General features: G+C 31.9%; 1 protein-coding gene across 4 annotated transcripts in view; it reads left to right on the top strand.

Annotated features, from left to right (window-relative positions):
* The window catches only part of LOC118187280 (zinc finger C3HC-type protein 1-like), a 54,623-nt gene extending 32,121 nt beyond the window's left edge, over positions 1 to 22,502 (top strand). For all 4 annotated transcript variants that reach the window (XM_085827601.1, XM_085827600.1, XM_085827599.1 and 1 more), the window contains exons 6-9: positions 740 to 864; positions 10,443 to 10,659; positions 11,994 to 12,188; positions 21,669 to 22,502. In XM_085827601.1, the coding sequence (XP_085683727.1) occupies positions 740 to 864; positions 10,443 to 10,659; positions 11,994 to 12,188; positions 21,669 to 21,743 (612 nt within the window). In that variant the 3' untranslated portion in view covers positions 21,744 to 22,502. The remainder of the gene's footprint in view (positions 1 to 739; positions 865 to 10,442; positions 10,660 to 11,993; positions 12,189 to 21,668) is intronic.
* The last annotated feature ends 2,819 nt before the right edge of the window (positions 22,503 to 25,321 follow it).

The raw sequence follows: 25,321 nt of genomic DNA, 5'->3' as shown, positions 1-25,321 counted from the left end.
TGGTAGTGAAAATAATGTAAATTCGATCTTCAAGTAATTAAAATTTTGAAATCTCTGCAGCACTGTATTTGCAACAAATACATAATGGAAACTTATTTGTGGACTACATAAAATTGCTTCAGTGGCCATATGTGGTCTGTCGGTCTCCAGGTTGAGGTATATTAGGTGTTATATTGAATAAGAAAGACTATCTCGAGATAAGTGGAGAAAATGAAACTGTAGAAGTTAGTGAAAGCTTATTTTCTGAGAAAAAGAAGCATGCTTGGAGATTGTGACATCATGACAGGAGCAGTGGATTTTTGTGGAATCTGAGGGATGCTACTTAAAGTTTCTTAATTGTAATTAAAATATTTTATTGCAAGTGATTACAGATACACAATAGGAAGTTCAATAGTATTTACTGATTGCTGGTGAAGCTATTCATTGCAACAGTCAGAAGTATCATTAAAAAAATAGCTAAAATAAAATTGGAAGTAACTGAAAAGTAGGATTTATTTAAAAAAAATTTTTTTTTTGTTCTCTGTAATGATATATACATTATGAATATATAAGCATTCAGTAGATGTTTAGAATTATTATTATACATTATTATTATATTAATAGATCTATAATTTTAAAAAGAATGAGTAATATAAATATTAAAATAAAGCCTTCCATTTTTTAAACTTTAGGTATACATAAAATTTTGGAAATAAAAAGTGTGTTTGTTATGTACTATCAAACTGTTCCTCTTTTACAGGGCCTTGATGATATATCCATGTCATCTTTATGTAAAATAGCTGAAATAAATGCTGATGATATTAATAGAATAGGCAAGTCTCTTGTCTGCTTGGCTGCTACTGGATGGTCAGTGACATCTGAAAAGTATGGATTTTTATAATGTTTTAATAAAACCATTTTTTTCCCTATTATATTTAGTTTTCTTCTTTTTTGTTTGCACTGAGGTTGTTTTAACTAGAAGTAACTGTTCAAAAATTAATTTCAGATTGCTTTTAAAATTGCTGTTATATTAAATGACATTTTCTAATAAAGCTACAGAACTTTAGATAAATTTCATTGAAGACAGAGAAAGTAGACTTCAAGCCTATCATTTTTTAAGCTAGATGTATGTCCAATCTTGTCACTATATGGCCTTATTGATTTAGTAATTGAATGTGATTTGCTGTAATATTAAATAAAGATATTTTGTGTTGATGATTTTGTATTGTTTCATTATAACTTATTCATTTAAGCCAATTTGATCGCAGTTGGAGTGGTAATCCATTATATGTAGGTTCAGTAACTTAAAACCGGCACCACTTTCATTTAAACTTGAGTGGACTGGTTTTAAATTACTTATCCTGTATATTATAAATTGAGAATATTAGACTGATGAATAAAAAGTAGGTATGAATTTGGATCTTCAGTATAAATAAGATTTTGTTAATTTTTTTATATATGATTTAAAACTCTAAACATGCTGGAACACTAGTACTAGAGAACTATGGAAAAGAGGTACCGTTTACAGGGTTATCTGGTTTGATTTTTGTAGGTTGGGTGTATGAAGTTTTTGCAGTTTTCTTTCTCTATTGCTGTAAAATATATTGTAATTTTCGTATAGGAAATCTTCAGCAAAAGCATTCGTCTTCCTAGCTAGCTAGCTTTGAAATGCTTTTCTGCCTTTAATGGAATAACAACTATTTGAACTGTGTTATGGACAGGTTTCAATATCCTATGAAAATGATGAACTGGGCTGTATATTTTTAATGTATTTTTATCAGCTTAAATTCATGTTAGCAAATGTCATTATTACTCAATTATAAAAAGAGTAACTATGTGTAAACAAACTAAATAATGAAATTTGGGTACTCTAGCATTAATTGTCCAACCCTCTTGCAAAGTTGTGAATTGTTGGTGATTATTTTACACCAACCTAACATGTAAAAAAAAGTAGCCACATAAAAAAAAGTGCCGACTGAAAATTACATAAAATTAGAAACAAATTACATAAAATTAGAAACAAATTAACAAAATTAAAAAATGCTATAAACATCCATAATAAAGCACTTCCCATTTTCTTGGTTTTCTGTCCATATGCCCAGCAATCTATTTTAACTTAACATCAGAGAATTGCAGAATTCTTGTCATTGCAGAGCAAACTGGCATTGCTTTCCATATTTACTTCGACTTGTTTCAGCTGAAAGTTAGAGAACTGTACAAATTAACTTCATGGAATTATGCATTCCTACATTCTCTACTTGTAAGCAAAATAACATATTTCTGAAAAAATGCGACATTTTCTTTTTTATCAGCAAGCACACAGTGGTGTTACAAGTCATTACTAGAAAATGAAAAATTCCATGCATTAATTAGAAATCTCAAACATGACCATTGAATTTCAAAACCATGCAAATCACTACAACTATCACCACCAAGATAAATGTTGGCATTACACCCTGCCATGTGTGTGTGCAGCCCTTGATGGGTTTGTCGGATAAATACATTTTCATAAAATTCTGGGTTGCCCAGTAATTCTTATCTAGGTTAGGCAGATAATGTAATAGTGTTAAAATTCATTTTATGTGAATAATTATTTAAAAATATAGTGCATGTAATATGTGTATTTTTGTAAGTATGGAAGTATGCTAAATCTATGTCTTTCTTACTCAGTTATTGATTTTATTGCTTTTTTTTAATATATTATGAACCAAGTTAATTGTGTATCTTGAAAATATTTTTTATGTTATAAAATAAATATATTTTGCGGGGGAAAAAGCCATTGTTGTTAGGTCAGTTTGTATTTCTTATTATTGTTCTTTGTTGTTATTCGGTCAGTTTGTCTAGCTATCTAAGAAAAGGAAGGCTTTTGATTTCTCAAGTAATAATTAAAATAAGTATTAATTAAATTAAGTATTAATTAAAATAATTCTAATTATATGAGCTCTTTAATGTCAAATTTTAAAAATATGATTTTCATAGTTTATATTGCATTAATCATTACTGTAATGTATGTATTTGTAAAATTCTCTGATTTTGCTCATTATGATGAAGGTAAGTAGCAATCTTTATTTATGAAAAACTGATTTCTCTGTAAAATGAAAGTCGGTTAGATGAAAGCCTAATGTTTGCAGATCTTATTATTGATCTTATGTCTGTTTGTGTATATTTGTCTGTAAAAGAGCAGTGATTTCCATAAACTGTTAATAAATCATTTTAATGCTTTGGATTTTATGTTTTAAGAGAGCCTGTATGTTTTATGGGATTCCAAATTAAACACCTGCTAGAGCATAAGGAATATCTGAATACTTTATACAGAGAAAAAGTAACTGCGCTTTTAGAAATATATGTACAACCAACAGAAGAAATATCATTCTATCAAATCAGTGTATCACACAACTAATTTTAAAGTGTAATTGAATTAATATTGTATTTTGTAGCTTAATAATCATACATTGTAACCAAATACACTGGTTATCATTAATTAAGGAAAAATCATAAAAATGACGATTACTCAGAAAGTTACATGTAGAATTAAATGAAACTGACCCACAGTACACAAAACATAGTAAGGTATAAAATACCATGTAAAGAAATTACCAGTAAATTATTGTGTTATAGAAATTAGTATAAAATGAACAATTCAGACATTATAGTTTGATTTAGGAAAATTAACTTCAATATGGAATATAATCTCCCCTAGAAGTAGTGCAGCACATACAGCAATGTGTGATACTGTCAGTTATGTGGTCTATGAGTCCTGTATGACGTGGGAGCCATTGCTGTTGCAAAGAATTGCAAGCGTGGCAAGGGTCCGAAGCATAGGATTCAGAGTAGCTATACATCTTCCTAGAGCACGGCGATTGAGTTAATTTAAAGTTCAACTTTCAGTTCTGATTCCTAGAGCAGTAACTGACACCTTTTCAGTAATTGATTCCTAAAGCATGGCCATTCTTTGTGCTGAATTCCTTGCTGCTGAAGACAATCATCCACAATGCAAGCCCTGTGTGGTCTGTCTTTGTCGTCCTGTAGCAGGAAATCATCACCTATTGCCCCTGCATAAAGATGCACATAAGCATCAAGGATATCATATCTATAGGCTTCAGCATTCACGGTTCCATGTGGAAAGATATGGAGGTCTGTGCATCCACTCAAAGAACTACCACCCCAAATACAGACACCGCTTCCTCTGTTAGCACCTCTTTCAAGGGTGTTGATGGTTGATAATGAGTTCCAGGCTCTAACAAAATCAAATAATGCTTACTCTCGCTTTGAAGGCTAAACCTAAGCTCATCTGTAAAGAGAACAACCTTCCACTGATCAGCTGTCCAGTGGACATATTAACATGTCTATCTCAAATGTTCCCTTCTATGATGTGACGTGAGCAGCATGCAAATGGCTGGTCGCCTCATGTACAGAACTCCTTCAGATGCATGGTTGACGACACCAGCCTTGTGGTAGCTGCAACAAAGGAGGATCTGAAACAAGTCTGAGTGCTATTCCTTTGTGCTCATAATAGCAAATATTGGTTATTGGTGCTCTGGTACTGGTTGGCCATTCTTGGTTGAACCTTCTTGATGCTGAATCTGGTTAGAAATTCTTGCACAAGTCTATGAACCACAAAAGGATTCACATTTAGCATCTTGTTAAGTCTGTCTGACTTTGCCCTGCCTCTAGTCTTCCAAAAACTCTCCATCGCAGTTCTTTGGGCAAATAATTCTTGGAGGTCATTATTACAAATTGCTTATGCCACGTTTTGTATCTCGGTACCAGAGGAAAATTTGTAGGCTTGCTTCCAAACATACACTTTAAAGCTCCTCGCAGATTATGTATTCCGCTTGTAGCACCACTAATTTGCAGTTTCACTCAGCAACTCGTATGTTACCAGATATTCACATTTTATACGGTCTGGCTTATTTTTGAATGAGTTATCACTATTTTTGTGATTTTTCCTTAATTTCTGAAAATTTAGGCTTGTTATTTGAAATTAACCAAAGTTATTCAACCCTATTAAGACAAATGTAAGTTATTGCCTCATCTATGAAATAACAATTCAATCCTGAGAAAGTTTAAACAAACTCTTTTTAAAGCTTTAAACTTAACAAATGCATGACTTGTGTTAACATTTGAAAATCTGCTGCTTGCATGATATCAGTAACAGTTAATTTAAAGTTGAACTTTAAATTAATTGAATTCTGGAGACTACAATTCAGATAGCCGAACCAATCATTGGCTCATTTATTAAATGCATGATTTAGTTAGACTAGTAAAATGGCTAATGCTAGGTAACTATTTTTGTAGAGCTGGGCAGGATAATACTATGTATTTTACATATTTGTTGTATAATAGTATTTATATTTGCACTACAGTAAATGTCACTGCCAAAAGCTCTCTTGTCTAAAACTTCCAAAAACTCCAACTTAAAAATACTCTTAATTTATTTATATTCTGGTAAGAACTAACTAAAAAAACATGTGACGATAAATATTTAGATCACAAGAAAATGGGTTAATTAGTATGAAATATACTTTTAATTTTTCTTGGATGTGAAATTTATAAACTAAAAGTCAAAAACAACGTGAAGAAACTTCCTTCAAACCCATTGTCTACAATACTGTCTTTAAGCTTTATTAACAGAGAGAGAATAGATTTTAAGTTAATTAAAAATCACTTCATAGCAACATCAAATTAGAATATATTGAGTAAACTAGTAGTATGCTAAAAATCGTATATTTGAAAAAGTGGATGTGGAAAAGTTAAATGTCAAATTTTCTCTGGAAAAAAAAAAGTGATTTTTGTTCTAATGAATAGTTTTGTTATGTATTTGTGTAAATGTAATGTTTTGCTTTTAAATGCATAGGTTTCATATAAGTATTAATCATTTTTATTAATTTTTATAATTTGTTGCACTTAATATAAGTCATATAAACTTTTATTTTAAGGTTGTCAAAATGTATATGTATGTCTTTTTATCCAATATTTAAATATTTTTTGACTGTACATGAGTCTTATATTTCTTTATGCTTACTATAATTTGATAAAATATTTGTTTTGAAATGTGTTAGTATTATAAATGGGGATGACAATGTAATATTTTCCTGAAATCACTGTATGCCCTTGGTGCAACAGAAAGCACCAAGACCATCATGGGCGCGTCTTGGTGCAACAGAAAGCACCAAGACCATCATGGGCGCGTCTTGGTGCAACAGAAATTTTTTCTTATTTCTGAATGGCAACAATATTGATAATAAAGTGATCTGTCATTTGAATAGCAGTTTTTATTGCTATTATAAATATCTATTCTATATACTATGACTAATTTATATATAATTTTATATACTATGAGTAATTTGAGCCTCCTTAGTTAAAAATTTGGATTATTTTAAATTTGACAAATTTTCTGTCAAAAAAAAAAAAATCAATTCAAATTTGACTTTTCTGTTTATTGTAATATTAAAAGTACTTTTTTAATTTGAATGAAAAAATCTTTGAATAATTTGAATTGAAATGCTTCTCATATTTTGAAAAATGTCAACGTCCATCCATTGCAAAATATCTCTGTTTATGTGGAATTTTTGCTTCATTTTTAGTGACACTTGTCTTGTCCTATTTATTACTGATATGTAATACTGCAAAAAAGATTGGGAAAAGAAAAAGAGCAATAACAAACAACAGTTGTTAAATGGCAAATACTTGCATTTCTTGGACTAACACAAATGACATGTAAGGCTATGGGCCTGTTCAAGTCGTGTGTTAAATGCCAAAGGGAATCATCTATTATTGCTTAGGGTTTTTTTTTTTTTTTTTTTTTTAACCTTTATTTTGGAAGCATGACCTTTTTTACCATTGAGTTTATACAGTCAAAAGTCGTTAATTCGGACACCCATAATTCGGAATGATCTATAATCCGGACCTCAAAATAAAAAACTTTCTGCGCATGCGCCGCGTTGACACATGTGCATAGGCGTTTACGCGTGCGCGTAAGACCTTTTACAACTGCGCATATGAGTGTGCGCAAGTGCAGAATACGTTTTCGCGTGCGCGTTTTATGTATAATGGACGAATAAGCTAAATAATTATCTATTTCAGTTAATGTTGATGATTGCGTTGTTCCTTAATTTTCGAATTGGATCCGGCTTATTATTTTTTGCAGACTGTAAGAGCAATTTTATAAAAGTAAGTTTAAACTTTCAATTATATCAAATAGAATTTCCGATATATATTTGTTAATATGTAAAGGATCTAAAGCGAAAGTATGTTTTGAAATCCGAAATCTGTTTATCAATTTCACGCTGCTCGGCGGGGGGATGAATTGGAAGTTGATCTGTCAGCACTATCCTTATCTTCAGGGCAGATGTTTTTATTTTATTTGGCTTATAATTCCTTATGAAATGTAGTATTTCATCTCAATGTGCTCCGTCTTTGATATGATTTAAAACAAGTTCCTCGTCATTATAATTCGCTTCCCATAGCGAAGAAAGTGACAGAGGTTATTGAAAACGAAAAAATTTCGATTGACAAATTAGTCAGTATTCTCGATACAGCAATTATAGGACTTGAACTGCAGAACTTTGTAACTGAACAAGAAATTATGTCTGTTTAATGGAATTAAAGAGAAAGTATTATCATATGAAACGAAGCAAAACTTAAACAACTTACATTGAAAGAAATGTTTAATAAAGTAAACAAATAAATATTAAGCTTTTTCTTTTTGCAAATTTTGATGCCCTTTAGATCATAATTGTTCTTTATTTCATAAATTACGGTTTCATACTTTTAATTTTATAATTTCTGCATGCCATCTTACGAGATTTAAACTGATGATCTATAATCCGGAATAATCGATAATCCGGAATCGCCGAAGTCCCGACGAGTCTGGATTAACGACTTTTGACAGTAGAATAATTTAACCATATATTTCAGTTATTATATGAAAACATTTGATCATAGAACATGTAATTTTCTTTTAAAATAACTTTCCTTTATTAGACTATGCTCATTATTTTTAGTGTGATTGTCCAGTTTTGGATTTAACAGTCTGTTTATGATTTTCTGTAGAATACCCCTTTGTTATAGAGGCTATTGCTATAGTTGTAGAAGATTCTTCCAGCTTCTTTAATTTCATGCTGTTCTTGGTGCCAGTTTTTCATTAGATGCAGTCATAGAAGGCAGTATAATAAAAGTGTTAAGGGTGCTGTCCTATGTTGATCATAGTGTAGAGGTAAAAGTAATTAAGGAAGTAAAATGAAAATTCAAAATAGAGAGAGATTGCTCGGTAATATGGCATTCCTAGCAATTTATCAACTTTTCTGAAGAATAAAATTAATAATGGACTGCTGTAACAAATAAGCTAACTAAAGATGAATGAGAGGGACTGAATATTCTGAAGTTGACAAAGGCATTCCATAATACGTTTTCCTTCTGCTCAGTGATATATGACAAAACTGAAGGGCGGGCCAAAAAATTGCAAATTTAATTTTAAAGCAAGCTGATAATAAGTTTATTGTTATCAAACTAGTTATAATTTAATACAGAGAAAGTGCATGAATAAATGCAGAAAAGGCAAATGAATAGCTGAGTTATGCATTTGAACTTATTGCAGCTCATTAACTGAAAAATATATTCAATGTGAACAGGTATTTTGTTCGCATTTAAAGTTAATGATGCAGTGATGGCAGAAGCAACACAGAAAATGTAGATTTAGTAATGAATGCAAATATGGATGATTCTGAGAAATTATCAATGCAAGTGATTATAAAAATGTGTGTGCCTAACATGTTTAAGATGTGTGAACTAGTTTACACATACAATGTAAATCCACCAAAAAGAGTTAGTGAATTGTTTTACAAATGTTCAAAAATTCGGTAAAAATTTTAGGATTCGATAAAAATTCCTACGCAATTCAAAGGAGAGCTATTTGGCTAATTGATAACTGTACTGGCCATTATATATATTATTGAAGCTTGAATGAACAATTTTTCCTTCTAGTGATAATTTCCCTAGAAAATTTCGATCAAGATGTCATTCAGAATTTTAAACATTTCTGTTGCTGATTAGTAGTTTTGAAAATCTTGGATTACATTAATCCAAATAAGGAAACACAAATTTATCTTCTTGATATACATGAATATGATAAGCAAAACTTTTAAAGAAATTACACTATAAACAGTTATCAACTGGTTTTCTACAGCAGGTTGATAAATATAAAAAATTACCTCACAGATAAACTGTTTTTAAGCAAAAACAACCAAGAAAGGGAATCTAATTAATTGAGAAGAACCTGCATGTATACTGATTCCAGAGCAATGGGATAATATAGTTGCTGACAGCAGTTATAAATCCTGTTTAAGAATTAATAACAAAATTCCTGTTTAAGGGCAGCTAAATGATACTGAAATTACTGGTAAATGATATAAATGATACTGAAATTATTGGTAAATAATATAAAGGTACTGAATCATTTGTATTTAAAAAGAGAAAATCAAAACGAATGATGTAACAAAAGTGCTGTATCATCTTCAGCAGATGCTGTGGACATTTTAGGAAAAATAAGACAATTTGTTGAAACTTAATGCTAAATATAACGTTTTTCAGTCTTTAAATTAACTTAGAGAATTTGTATGCTATGAAAAGCTAAACAAAAAGAAGCATATGCAAATTACAAATTTTTTCAATGAGATAATTGTCCTTTTTTTCCCCATTGTTTCTTTTTATGCAGAGAAAGACTAATTCATCAGATGTGATATGACAATGTGATAAGAGAGGTAAGTGTTACACAAAATAATCAGTTTTCAATGAAACTGGATAATTTGAATATTTTTGCATTACCTTCAAAATTCATATTAATCAAATTTAATAAGCTTAAATTTGTCAGCTTAGTTTCTGTTGTAATGGGTTGAAAAAAAAGTCTAAATGATTACATTGGAAGGCAATGAAATATTGCTATTTGCATGATATCTTTAATGTATCTTTCAAATTATATTATTTATTAATGCAACAGAAATATTTTCTTACTTCTGAATGACAATAAGATTATTAGTAAATATCTGTCATTTGAATAGTAATTTCACTGTTACTTAGAAATATCAGTATTATAGTTACTTATATTCATCAGATACTTTTTAATTAAAATCATAAAGAAAGCACCACTGTCAGATACAAGGGCAAAGTTCCTTTAATATATATATTATATTTATGCCTATTTTCAATGAAACTAATTTATTTTCCCCCAATAATAGTAGTTATTATACATACTGTAACAATTTAATTAATAAACAGAATTATTGCTATTCAATTTGTATTGATTATGCTTGTTTTTTGAAGTACATGAGAAGTTTTTAATTTTTATGCTGTTTTATCATTATTTTTAACTTATTTAAAAATTGATTCAATCTGGTATATTATTAATGCTTTCAGGTATAAATGGAAAGCTCTATTAAAAAACTGTTTTTCATTTATTCTTTTAGTAAAAATGCAAAAAAAGAATACATTGCTTGTACTAATTGCCAGCGTGTAGTATGGGTGCACTGCTACAATTCAATTAATTCAGCAGGCCATCAAGAAAAAAGTGAAATAAATAGTTGTGTTGAAGAAGATGATTTATCAGATATCTCAGAAAATAAAGATATTGCTGAAAAGAATGAAAGTGATGAACCTCCTTTAAAGAAAAGAAAAAGTTTGCTTGTGAGTCTATTTTTGCTATTGAAACTGCTCATTCTGTTATTTTAATATCTGTTAATCATTTTTGTTTTTGTATCATTTTATGAAAAGCGCTTCTTAAAATCAGAAAACTCTTTATCTAATATCTTTTGAAAATGTACAGCAGTTACAGGATTTGTTTAAGCAATTGATTGCACCTTTAAGATAATAGTATTTTTTAAAATTTTTTGATTTTATTGGTAAGATGATATGTTGATTTTATCATTTGATACTTAAGCTGAATTTTATAATATACTTACATTGAACTGAAATCTCATTACCATGCAATCTTTCTCTTGGCCCCATAAGGTAATTACTTTCTTTCTTTTATTTACTTGCATTTATCCATGTTTTGGACACTGAAAACATAATATTTTCGACTTAAATGTAGTGCAGAAATTCTTAATCTACTGAATACAGCTAATTTCTAAATTAAATATCTCCAAAATGTACCTTTACATTTAAATTTGAGTTGCTTCAGTGTGTTTTAAGTGTGTTTTAGCTGAGATTTCCCAAACAAACTCAGTGATTAATTTAGGAAGATGGGGATTTAATTATTTTTTTTTTTTTTTTTTTTTTTTTTTTTTTTTTTTTTTACAGAGAGTAATTGAATGCAGTCTTGCTATCATAGAGAGTTGTAAAGAAAATGCTCTTGAAGGCTGTAATGTATTAAAAGATGTATTAATTTGTGCATTATTTTTCTTTCAAAGTTAAATTATTGATTCTTGGAGTGATAATAATGAAATAAAAGTGGATTCTGTGTTGGTAGTGAAGAGAGCATATGCCAGGTTGCAGGTACTTTTTTTTTTTAACCTGAAGAGTTATAGAAATTCCTAATTAAAGTATGGAGTATTTGATAATACTTTTCAAAAAATTAAAATAAAGTTCTTGAAATGAAACTGAATAAATGGAAAAAATATATAAGATTTACGTTCTGAAAAAATTTAATTGCGTAAAATAAGCTTTTAAAATTTCATGTGTGTGCTTTGCATACAAAATGTGTATCAAATAATAATGTAATTATAACGAGATCCTCATGCTGATGAGAATGTGTAATTTTTGTATTAACCATTGCATTCATCCGTTCTTGTCTTAATGCCCATTAGCTTAACAAATTTCATTAGCATTATGAATAGTTTGCCAAATTTGATATAAGTTTTATTTTTTAAGAGGGAGGAACAAGAGAGAATCAGTTGTTTTTCTAAATTACATTTATTAATATTCTTTGTGGAGCTAAAGAAGATTAATAATTTTTTACTTGCAGAAATATGAAAATATGAATTTTCTTTATAAATTTTTTCTTGCTTTAATTACTTCAGGAAAAAGTAGACTTCAATCCATTAGAAGAACACAGGCCTTGGTGCCTCTGGATATGTGAAGGTGATAAAATGTATGATAGTAAATTAAAAGAAAATGAGTCGCCAGAGGAAAAGAAAGATGAGACATCAAAGTTGCCAGGTTGGAGGATCTTCATGAAATCCCTGTTAAGAAATATTTCTACTTCAGATACATCAGTAAGTATTATTTTCTTTTACAAAAAGCCTTCTGTAAAATTTCCATCTGCAATGAACCATTATCCTGGCTAGAAAATCATTTGTTTTCATCTAAACTTTAATGGGAGAAAAAATGTCAGTAATTTACAATAACAAAAATGTGAACCTTAGTGGAATATACCCAATGTCAAATCCTGGTTATTTAATAAATCACAGTTATGTACTATGTTTTACTTGATATGTATATACTACTGTTTAAAAAGAATTCAAAATGGAAATAATACTATAATTTCTAATGATAGCTTGGAATTAAAAATTAAATCTTTAACATTATGGTTACAGCTTTTAATTAAGCTGCTTTTATTTCGAGTCCACTGGATGCATATTTTACTTTTATAACTTTTAAATAAAAATTATGTTTCAAAATATAATTTATGGCTTTAAGCAGCTAAACAGAATTATGATACCAAATTGCAGGTTTTCTGCAGAAAAGTAATAAAAAAGTTTTATTTCATTTATGCTGTCTTATGTGCTGTTTTATTGAAAAGTGATTTAGAATGCCTGTATTGTTGTAATAGGTATTATATTTTGAAATAAATCTTTAATTGGTTGTTGTAGTATTAGTAATTATAAATTTTTTTTTATTTGTGGATAAATGGCAGTTTGTCACATTTAATTTGAGTGAGTCTTATTTTGACTCGTATTAAAATGAATAGGAAGTGGGAGAAAGATTAACATAATTGCATTTATTAAATGCCACTACACTTAAAAGTAATTATTGACATTGGAAATATCTGTGAAATCTTTCTTATAGATTTTGCACTTCCCTCATATTGTGTTACAGTATGCATTTATCATCCTTATATTGTGTTATGATAGAATGCGTTTATCATCCTAGCTTTTTAGCAAGTATTTGCCATTGCAGGAAACATAGGAGACTTTGTATATACTCACTGCTTAAAATGTCATATTTCAAAAGAGGATACAATCTTTATCTTTCAAATTTAATCAATCTGCTAAAACTTGGCAGTTTAAAGTGCCATAAGTACACTTCTTGATAATATTTACATAATTGAAATAATTTAGAACACATATTTTTATGAACATTTCAGCATTATTATTATTAATAAAGTTTTCTTTTTTACACTGTTATTATATATTTTCATAGAGTCATTTGATTTTTTATAACTATATTATTAAAAATTCACTGTAATTTAAAATATTTTTAGTTAATATTTAGTATAATCTCGGAAGTAATAACTTTATGAATATTTATAGCATTAATGCATATAATTATGATGTTTACAACACCAATATAGTTTATTATTCAGAGATATTAAACTCAAATAAATGATGTTAATGTAATTAATTAATATATAAAATTCCAGTTTAGGTTATACTGTATGCAGGTACACAGGTAGTCATCGACTTACAACGAATACTGTTTTAGAGACTCCCATCATAAGCCATTTCTGACATAAATTAGGGACATATTATATTTATGATATCTGTGGTAATATTTTTATGAACTGTTCTTTTATTTAACATAAAATGAATTCAAGAATGTATAAACTTATGTAACATTTATAAACTATTTATTTTTATACACATACATATGCCCTACATTCTTTATATATTATTAATGTACACTCTTCTTTTAAATTAATTAGTATGAACAAAAACACATAAAGACTTTTAAATGAAACTAAAAAGCAAGTATTTTATACATTAGGTATCCTAAATATGTAGAGGTGGAATCCTTGATTTTCGGTTTAATAATAATTATTCTATTTTTAAGTCTTTCTATTTTTAAGTACGTTAAGTATCTTAAATATATATGCGTGGAAACCTTTATTTTCAGAAGTAATTTAATGAAAATTCATAATTTAATGAAAAATAGTTACTTCTGATTAATTAAGGAAGACAGAAACATATTTGGAATACCTGATGTTGCATGAAGGATTAAGTTCAGATTAACCTACCCCCGAACAACATATTAATCTGAAATTAATTCAACTAATGCATCACTTTTTGATTTAATTTTCCTTTTTAGGAAAAAAAAAATATTAAAAAAATTTTCTACCTATGTACTGTTACTCTTAGCCAACGGCAATTGATAGTTCAGTACCACCTTTTTAATTCAAATGTGCAGCAGTTTTCAATTATGTTTAAGGTTTTTGCATAATTTTAGTCTTAATTCTAAATTAAAATTTTGTTGCATTGTTATAATTTAATTTTATTAATTATTATATATATATATATATATATATATATATATATATATATATTGTTACGAATTTGGTATTTAAAAAGCTAATGTTAGTTCAATTATAAATTAAATGGTTTTATTTCTCGCGCAGTGCAGCGCGTGACGAATATTAAAAGAAAGCTAAGCCGGAAAATTGAAAATACAAGAGCGCGTGCATTAAATAAATAAATATCTCTTTTTGATTTCGAGAAAGTACTGGAAAATTCTAGCGCGTGATTTTAAAATCTTATAAAAGGAGGAAAACATCTCAGTTTGTAGTAGTTGCTTAGTTTGTTGTTGTTTAGAAAACTACTGTTGTTGATTGTAGCGAATTCGCGGATTAGCGTTCTTTAGCTGTTTTGAATTACGTTCTATTGACATTTGAGTAGTTAAAAGAAAACTACTGTGAGATATTGTAATACTGCATGATAATTTGAGAAAATTTAAGCATTTTTGTTGTGATAATAATAAATTTTTGTTCATTTTTCATCGGACTTGTGCATTCATTTCATAACGAACCCGTACGCACGCAACAATTTTTGGTGTCAGAAGTGGGATTTGAATGCCAATAACAAGAGCGATGGAAGAACAATTGAGACAGCTCATTAGTGCTTTTGCTGCATTCCAAGAAAAGATGGAAGCTGGCCAAGCATCATTTAAGGAAGAAATGAAATTGGGCCAGGAATCCGTTAAGGAAGAAATGAAATTGGGCCAGGAATCCGTTAAGGACGAAATGAAAGCCGTTCAACCTGGTCAAGAAGAAATGAAAAGAGAAATTACTTGCATAATAGAAAATAAATTTGAAGCTATGGAAGGCAGAATTGACGCAGTTGAAAATAAAGTTGGACATATTGAAGAAAGAGTTTCTTCGGTGAAAGAAGAAATAGAAGAAAGAGTTTCTTCTGTAAAAGAACAAATTGATGAGAGAGTTTCTGCAGTTGCCAAAGAAATGGATACTTTAAAGAAATTCGTAGCGTCGGCAGGGAGCAGGAGTGATGATTTTAAATTCTTACCAATGCCTGCTCGTCCACCTCTGAAGCTATCCACATATGATGGGAAGACCTCCTGGCAGGTGTATAAGACACAATTTTCTATCGTGGCGGATGCGAATGGATGGGATTCCCAAGCTAAGGCCTGTCATCTCGCCGCTTCTCTAAGAGCCGACGCAGCGGATATCCTTCAGACTCTTCCCGAAAACAAAAGGTTAGATTTCGAAGCTTTGTCCGGCGCCTTGGAGTTGCGCTTTGGGGAGAAGTGTTTAAAAGACTACAGCAGGCTCCAATTAAAATCTCGTCAACAGAAGCCTACCGAAACACTTCAGGAGCTCGCCGCGAATGTTGAAAGGCTGTCCCATCTCGCCTTTTCGGAATGCCCGACAGAAACAAGGGAAATCCTGTCCTTGCAATACTTTATCGACGGCATCTGAGATACTGAAATACAGAAAGCTCTACGAATGGCGGATGTAAAAGATTTAAAAAGTGCTCTAGTGTACGCCATGAAATTTGAGGCAGCCCAGCAAGCCACTCGTCGAGACCGCCACCCAGTCAGAGCTGCTCAAGTCCAGGAGCCAGGGGATCAAGTCACCGCTCGACTTGACGATTTAACTAGACAACTGAACGCCTTGAGACGGAATATTGGTGAGAAGAAACCGACCGTTAAGTGCTGGAACTGCGGTGCTGAAGGACACATACGACGAAACTGCAAAACACCCCAGGGTACTGATGTTAAGACCGCTTCTAACAAGCAGCAGGGAAACTAATTAGTGGCCATCTCGCGGGGCGGAGGTTGCCAGATAATGAAAAGCCCCCGTTTAAAGCGCTTCAGATTTCTGCAGTGAGAGGCGGCAGTAATGGACTTTTCATAATAGGACATATTAATGGAGTTCCGTGCAATATGACTATAGATACAGGAGCCAACGTCACCATCATCCGAAAAGATTTGGCTCAACAACTAGGAAACAAACTTATCTGGACGCCGCCCTGCGTTACCCTCCAGACTGTGTCCGGTGAGAAGATCGACATCGACGGAAAAGTAAATGTTAACATCACGTTTGGAAGTGCCGCTTACCATCACACGGCATATGTAGCAGAAATCACTGATTCTTGCATACTCGGATTGGACTTTCTAAGGAAATACAATTTTTCCTTGGATTTTAAAAATAACGAATTGCATTCTACATCTGAGGACATAGCGTTATTTCTCGTTAATTATGAAGAAGTTAAATCTGTCCATAAAATCATAGCACAAGACTATATTACAATACCGGCAAGAACAGAAATTTTACTTCCTGGATCCATAGCCGAAAATAGAAATTTCCGCTACGGCATCATAGAATATCCCAATAACTGTAATATCCCAAAAGGAGTATTAGTAGCCTCAACACTCGTCGACCTATCCAGAACGGTTATCCCGGTGAGAGTCGCCAATGTAACTGAAAAGTCGAGAGTTATTAAGAAAGGTGAAGTGGTTGCAACATGTACTCCAGTAACCAGCGGTGAAAAAAAGAGTAACATCCCAGAATCCGTGTCCTCAGAGAACATTACATCGGAGATATTGCAGAATGCACAATTAAACGATAAAGAGAAAAATGCTGCCGATCGCGTCATTAAAGATCTTCAAGTTGTTTTCTCCCGCTCGTCTTCTGATGTGGGTCGAACTAGTTTGACACAACATAGAATAGATACTGGCGATCATCCCCTGATCAAGCAACATCTAAGACGTCTACCGTTTGCTAAACAGGAAGAGGTGCGAACACTGTTAAAAGATATGGAAGAAGGCGATGTCATCGAGCCTTCAGCGAGTCCATGGGCATCTCCCATCGTTCTCGTCAGAAAGAAAGACGGCTCAACAAGATTTTGCGTTGACTATCGCCGGTTGAATGAGGTTACGAAGAAAGACAGTTACCCTCTTCCTAGAATTGATGACATTCTAGACACTCTTTCTGGAAGCAAGTGGTTCTCAACACTTGATTTAAAGAGTGGGTATTGGCAGGTAGAAATCCATCCTGATGACCGAGAAAAGACGGCATTTACTACGGGACAAGGACTTTGGCAGTTCAAAGTGATGCCGTTTGGACTGTGTAATGCGCCGGCAACATTCGAACGTCTTATGGAGACTGTTTTGAAAGGCCTTTCTTACGAAGCCTGTCTGATATACCTGGACGATATCATCATCGTCGGAAAGAGTTTTGAAGAGCATCTAGAAAATCTTAGAAAGGTGCTTCAGAAACTGAAAGAGGCCAATCTGAAGCTGACTCCCGCTAAATGCAAATTGTTTCGAAAGGAAGTGACTTACCTGGGACATGTCATCTCTGCAGAAGGTGTGCGCACGGATCCTGAAAAGGTATCAGCGGTTAAATCCTGGACGCGTCCCGAAAATGCCCATCAGCTGAGAAGCTTCCTAGGGCTTTGCACCTACTATAGGAGATTCGTGAAGAACTTTTCTTCCATCGCAAGACCACTTCACAAGCTGACAGAGAGCAAGCAAAGATTCTTGTGGACAAAGGAATGCGAGGATGCATTTAACAACTTAAAGGAAGCTTTAACATCTGCTCCAATCCTGACGTATCCTCAGCTCGACAGACCATTTATTCTCGACACCGACGCGAGCAATGAAAGTGTTGGTGCTGTTTTGTCCCAAGAAATAGACGGCCAAGAACGTGTAGTAGCTTACTGGAGCAAGTGCCTGTCTAAACCGGAGAGGAATTACTGTGTCACAAGGAAAGAGTTGCTCGCCATAGTCAAAGCTGTAGAACATTTCCATCATTATCTATACGGGAGAAAATTCCTCCTCCGCACGGACCATGCCTCATTGACGTGGCTTTTAAATTTCAAAAATCCTGAGGGTCAAATAGCCAGGTGGATACAGAGACTCCAAGAATATGACATCACTATCCGTCATCGTAAGGGATCATCACACGGAAACGCCGACGCCCTGTCTAGAAGACCTTGCCAAGAAAACTGCCGATATTGTTCCACGGTGGAAGCGAAATATGAACTGCTGACTCCGGTCGCAAGACAAATTACAACATCAACATCGGCTGCTCGAGACCCGTGGAGTGATGATGAAGTCAGGAAAGACCAGCTGGAAGACCGCGACATTAAACCCATACTTGATTTAATAGAGTCATCAAACAGAAAACCTACATGGCAGGACATTTCTATCTGTAGTCCTACAACAAAACAATACTGGGCACTCTGGGATTCACTTCACATTCGAAACGGCGTCTTATACCGGAAATTCGAGTCGGATGATGGGAAGACGTTCCGATGGCAACTGATACTTCCGAGATCCCGGATTCCTGATGTCCTCAAAGAACTACATAACGGCCCTACAGGAGGTCACTTTGGAATTATGAAGACCTTACAGAGAGTTCGTGAGCGCTTTTACTGGAATAATGCAAAGAATGACGTGCAAAAGTGGTGCCGATCTTGCGATGCCTGTGCAGGTCGGAAAGGACCGAGGAAACGCAGCCGAGGCAGACTGCAACGTTACAACGTAGGTGCGCCTTTTGAACGTATCGCCTTTGACATCCTGGGACCTCTGCCACGAACTGCTGATGGCAACAAATACATACTCGTTGTCATTGATTACTTCACCAAGTGGCCTGAAGCTTATCCTATTCCTGATCAAGAGGCAGTCACAGTAGCTGAGGTAATGATACAGCACTGGATTTCCAGGTTCGGAGTGCCTCTTCAGTTACATTCCGATCAGGGAAGGAATTTTGCCTCGGCAGTAATCAAAGAACTATGCAAACTACTTGGCATTGACAAAACTCAAACGACGCCATTGCATCCCCAGTTGGACGGCATGGTAGAGAGGTTCAATCGAACCATCCTTAATAACCTCTCATTAGTGGTTTCCAGAAACCAACAGGACTGGGACAAGAAATTACCACTCTTTTTACTGGCTTACCGCAGTGCTGTCCACGAGACTACCGGCTATTCTCCATCACAGATGCTCTTCGGTCTTGACCTTCGTCTGCCTTGTGATCTATTGTTTGGCCGCCCTCCGGATGCTCCTTCATCGTCTGAGGAATATATTCAAGATCTCCAGGCCCGGTTTGAAGTGATGCACAATTTTGCACGAGAGCGAGTCAACTTGGCGACGGAGAAGATGAAGACCCGATACGACACAAGAGCTACTGAACATCAATTCCACGAAGGAGACAAGGTGTGGTTGTGGAATCCGACTCGACGGAAAGGACTTTGTCCGAAATTACAGTCACCTTGGGATGGGCCGTACACAGTCCTAAACAGGCTGAATGACGTCGTGGTTCGGATTCGTAAGTCTTCGAACTCTAAACCTAAAGTCGTTCATTACGACAGGTTAGCTCATTACTATGGCCATAGTACATAATGTAAATAATTGTAAATAGTATAAGACCATGGTCCATTTTGTTTTTAAATGTGTATTTGATTTGTATTTTATAGCATTTGATTTGTTTTATGTATTGCATTTATTGTTCATGTTGTTTATTATTGTAATGTAATGCTTATTAATGCATTTATGCCACAGTTGTAAGTTTTGCTTCCTGTCCAGGGATTGTACTGCCCGGGACGTGCAGTCCTTGGGAAGGGGGCAGTGTTACGAATTTGGTATTTAAAAAGCTAATGTTAGTTCAATTATAAATTAAATGGTTTTATTTCTCACGCAGTGCAGCGCGTGACGAATATTAAAAGAAAGCTAAGCCGGAAAATTGAAAATACAAGAGCGCGTGCATTAAATAAATAAATATCTCTTTTTGATTTCGAGAAAGTACTGGAAAATTCTAGCGCGTGATTTTAAAATCTTATAAAAGAGGAAAACATCTCAGTTTGTAGTAGTTGCTTAGTTTGTTGTTGTTTAGAAAACTACTGTTGTTGATTGTAGCGAATTCGCGGATTAGCGTTCTTTAGCTGTTTTGAATTACGTTCTATTGACATTTGAGTAGTTAAAAGAAAACTACTGTGAGATATTGTAATACTGCATGATAATTTGAGAAAATTTAAGCATTTTTGTTGTGATAATAATAAATTTTTGTTCATTTTTCATCGGACTTGTGCATTCATTTCATAACGAACCCGTACGCACGCAACAATATATACACACACACAAACAAACACATATAGAATATAATAATCAAGAGATAACAATTAAGTTAAAAAAGCAGGTTAGCAGCTTAATAGTAAGCACATACATTAAAAAGAAAAACAATTCAATCAAATAACTTAATATGATGTGATAATATTAATATAATGAATTTTTAAAAATTTCTTGGTCTTTTTCAAGGAGGCACCGAAGAGCTGCATTTCTAAATTATATCTGGATAATTTTGAATTCTTGAAATAATTCAAAAGAAAGTGCCAAATAAAAAATGAATTAAATTAATATTTTTAATTAACATATGTTATAAGTGGAATTAAACAAATGTTTAAAAAATTAAATTTTAATTAATCAACAAGATTTAATCTGCTCCGATGTGACAATAAAATGAAAAGTACTGTAAAAATATAAACAACATTAAAAAATGAATTTTGAAAGTATGAAACCAGAGAAACCATTGGGTAAATTGAAATCAATGTGCTAAATAAATATTTAAATTAATTTCAAACCAACAAAAATGCAAAATTACTAAAAAAACTTTGGAAATCAAAATCAAATAATGTAAATCAAAAGTATTAAATATTTTTCAGGAAATGAATTTATATTGTAAAAAAAATTACTAAAACTAAAATAAGAGGTTTTTAATAATAATTTATGCAGAAAATTTTCCAAATTGAGAAAAAATGAAAAAAAATCCTACAAAAAATAGAAGTCTTATAGCGTTATGGAAAAAAGATAAAATTCAAAAAGCCAATATACTTAAAATTATTTATCTTGAAGTTTACAAGATAAAAGTCATGGATTTTCTAATATGCAAAAGAGATTTTCATCTTCTAATATGCAAAAGAGGGAATTAGGTAACATTTCAGAATAATATATGGAGTAGCTCTTAAATAAAGAGTCTCATCAGAGTTTTTAAATAGTTACTTGCACAAAAACTATACATGTTGTGATTATATATATATATATATATATATATATATAAAATCCTGTATCAAAAAAGCGGAAAAAATTATTGCAAAACAGTACCACTACAACATAATTCCTTCTTTTTCTTAAAAATCTGCGTGTGTGTATGTGTAAGATTCCTATTTGTGTATAAGGTGTTTATTTGGTATATATTTACATGATTTTTGATTTAATAAAATATTTTTTTCTTCACCTCTCAGGTTGAAAGTCCATCAAAAGAAAAACTGAGGAATGTTAGAGATTTAATAGGAACATGGGCAGATCCTTTTGCTTAGTCTTTTCTTCTGTTAAGCTTTATATTTTGAAATTGACTGAGAATGCCTAAGTGGCTATAATTACTTTTTAAATAAAGTTTTTTAAAAATTTAGGGAATTAATAATTTATTTGAATAATATTTGCTTTTTATTGTTCTATGCAGTGTTTGCATATTGCGGAAAGGAAAAAAAAAAAAAAAAAAAAAGCTTGAATTATTGGGTTAATTTTTGTTTTTATAAAATACTTAAAACTGGACATATTTTAAATTGAATTATCACATGGTTTTAATTCCTCATAACATTATGTAAAAAGTTTTAATTATTATACATTTCATTGCTCATTTTGGAATATCTTTTTCTTATGTTTTATTTCTTTATCGGATTCCTTTAGAAGTAGTTAAATTTAATTAAGCAGAATATAGAAATTTGCATTTAAATATGATTTTTCAAATCATGTACAATTTTTATGCTACTTTTCTTGAAATACAGAAATGCTTCTGCCAAAGTAAGACTAAGTAATAAATTTAAATACACTTATGTCCAAAATTATTTTTATATTTTTGGAATCACATATTTCTCAGAAACGGTGTACTATAGTTTTATGAATTTGGGTAGAGTGATACATTACATGTGCATATACAAAGGAAAACACTTGAGAGCATTGCATATTATAAAAAAACTGTAGATGAAACAATAGAAATGGTAACAATATGTTGTAAGGAGAGTTCAGAAAAAAAAAAAAAAAAAAAAAAAAAAAAAAAAAAATTAAGAAAAACATAAGGCTTATGAATTTAATATGGAATGTGATCTCTCCTGACTTGTGTACATATATCACAGCATGCTTTCATGTTAGCTGTAGTGTTATTAATTGCACCATGGGGAAGGGCAGGAATTAAGTAAATACACAGTTAAGTAAGGTAGATCGCCTATTAGGAGAATACCGAAATGAAATTGATTGCAATACCATACTCTTCACAAACTATTTCTGATACCCATGTTATTTAAGAACTTTGCAGGAAATACCATGAAATGTGACAGAAATATTGGAGCAGCTGAGTGGTGCAGTTATTGGTCGCAGCTGTTATATTAATATTTCAGATATAGGATTAGCATTAATATCCAGGCAATAAGTAACCTCCAGTTCACCATCTGTAAAATGAAATATGGCTTAATATATCTTCTAATATATATTCTCAAGTTTTTGAGAAATTTTCATTCACATTATTACGATTTCAGCTGGGTGTTCATGATAATTAACATCAGTAGACTTTTAAGATTACATAGGCAAACTGAATTAAGATTAATTTGTAGAAAGACTGATACTTTCATAGCAGAGCTTACTTTTTATTTGCAGTTACACAACTTTCCCCGAGTTCGCACAAAGGCATTACAGTAGACTTCCGTTTTAACCGGGTCTCCAGTTTAACTGGCCATAATTTATTTAAGTACAAAAATAAAAAATATGATGTGCACATGACTTCCTTGTATGGAGTATTAAATTATATACATTTTTCCTTCATTTAAACTTATTTCCTCAAATTTCAATATAGCTACATATATCATTTAATTAATTCAGTTCTCATTTCGTGGCAAGCAAAAACCTCAAAATATCTTCATTAAAAATTGAAAGACATAGAAAGATATAAAACACCAAATACAGTTAATACAATTAATACAGTTTCTATGCCAAAACAAGCAATTTGGCCAGCAGGCAAAACGGCAGGTTTTTCGATGCTCAAAACTGAAAGTTTCCTTTTGGTCCCACTCCACAAAAAGACACTGAAGGTGCAGAAAGACTTAATTCACTATTCTGCCAAGTTTCAAATGTAAACAAATATGGCTGTCATTGTTAAAAGAATTAGCCTTAGCCGTACTTAAACAACTTTTAAATTGTTGACAATTCTATAACTATTGGCATTGCAGATTAACTAAAGGCATAAAAACCTTAACCAGATGATAAGAACAATATATTCAATCATTTTTAAAGCAAAAAATGCACAGTTTACCAACATATAAGAATAAAAAAATGAACTCTCTGAGGAGTAACAGAAGTGGGTATATATTTATATACTTCTGGTGCGGCTGATTTCAACCAAAATCGGAGGTGCACAACTATGTGTTATAGCAAGAATAAAAAATTTCAATGTTCCGAGGCTATGTTTGCGCTATGCGAGATACATACATAGTACGTATGTATAGACGCCACGAAAAAAATCTCTTTTGGATTCATTTTAAACCAGTTTTATAATTCGTTTGGGGAAAAAGAGTCCTTTATTCTGTCCTTGCATACAGATGTCACGCAAAAACATCATTAAACTGAATTTGATAGCTGTCAGAATGGATATTTTCGTTGAAATATGATACCCACAATTTTCGTGATTACAATACTTCATCTACCTTGTACAAGGAAGTAAAACATGTATAAAAACCCCCAAATATCATAAGTCTAATTTAAAGCTATGTTGCTCAAAACTGCTGTTTTCATGTCTATCTATTAAACATGAAATTTAAAACTATAAAACATTTCAAATTCTAAATTTCAAAGCAAATGTAGTTTAATTTTATTTTAATACTGTTCTGGGTATTTAAATTTTGCTTGCTGGGAATGTTTGAAGTTTAATGGAATGGAAAATGTTTTAAGTATTTCACCTAATGTCGCCTAAAGCAAAACAGTTGAATGACTCAAAAAGGATGTTATACAAATGGTCATTATAATGCTGTAGAACCTTCTTTGGTAGCACAAAATGGTGATATCTAGAAACCCTGCAAAGGAATAATACTTAAGTCTTAACCTGCAGACAAGAAACCTCAGGTTGAGCAGCTGTTCCGTCTGAAAGACTTTTAGCTTTTGCTGCTCATTTAGTGGCTTTTATTTTAAAAAAAAAAATCTGATGTGTACACCACATGACTTTCTTGTATGGAATATTAAATTACACACATTTTTTCCTGCATTTTGTTTAAACTTTATTGAATTAAATCTACTTGGTCATAGTGCATAAATCACAATACAATAAATGCACTCTTTAAAATTCACTATATTTATTTACCATAGCGACACTCTGGGCTAGGTTCACTTAACAGCCTTACATCTCATTCATTTTACAACTCAGAATGCACAAAAATTATATCATCTGAAGAATTATCTAATCATTGCCACATGTTCTATTCAAACACTATAATGAATCTGAAGCGATGTATAAAAGAAGTTGAACAAATAAAAAATAAACAGTTTTTCGAGGACGATTCAGCGCTGCTTGTTAATGCACATGTGCTACCCGTAAACATTCTCCTCTGTCCAAGACAGACTGGCGACATTATTTGCTGCTAATATAAAACGCTTCATTTCTGAAATTTCATTAGAGATATGTTTCTCATTCAATTAATTCTGTCCTTGGTTTGCAACAAGGCATATAAAACCTCGAAATATCTTCATTAAAAATTGAAAAATGTAGAAAAAAGTAAAACACCAAATACAATTAAAATTAGAGTTTCTAAGCAAAAACAAGCAATTCGGGCAGCAGGCAACAAGGCAGAGTTTTCAGTGCACAAAAATGAAAGTTTAATAATTTCGGTCCCTCTCGTCAAAGACACTGAAGGTG

Source organism: Stegodyphus dumicola, chromosome 12, assembly GCF_044657685.1.
Source record: "Stegodyphus dumicola isolate Sdum_Otavi_A_Nest chromosome 12, ASM4465768v1".
NCBI lineage: Eukaryota > Metazoa > Arthropoda > Arachnida > Araneae > Eresidae > Stegodyphus > Stegodyphus dumicola.
This window is presented reverse-complemented; position numbering and strand designations above follow the sequence as displayed.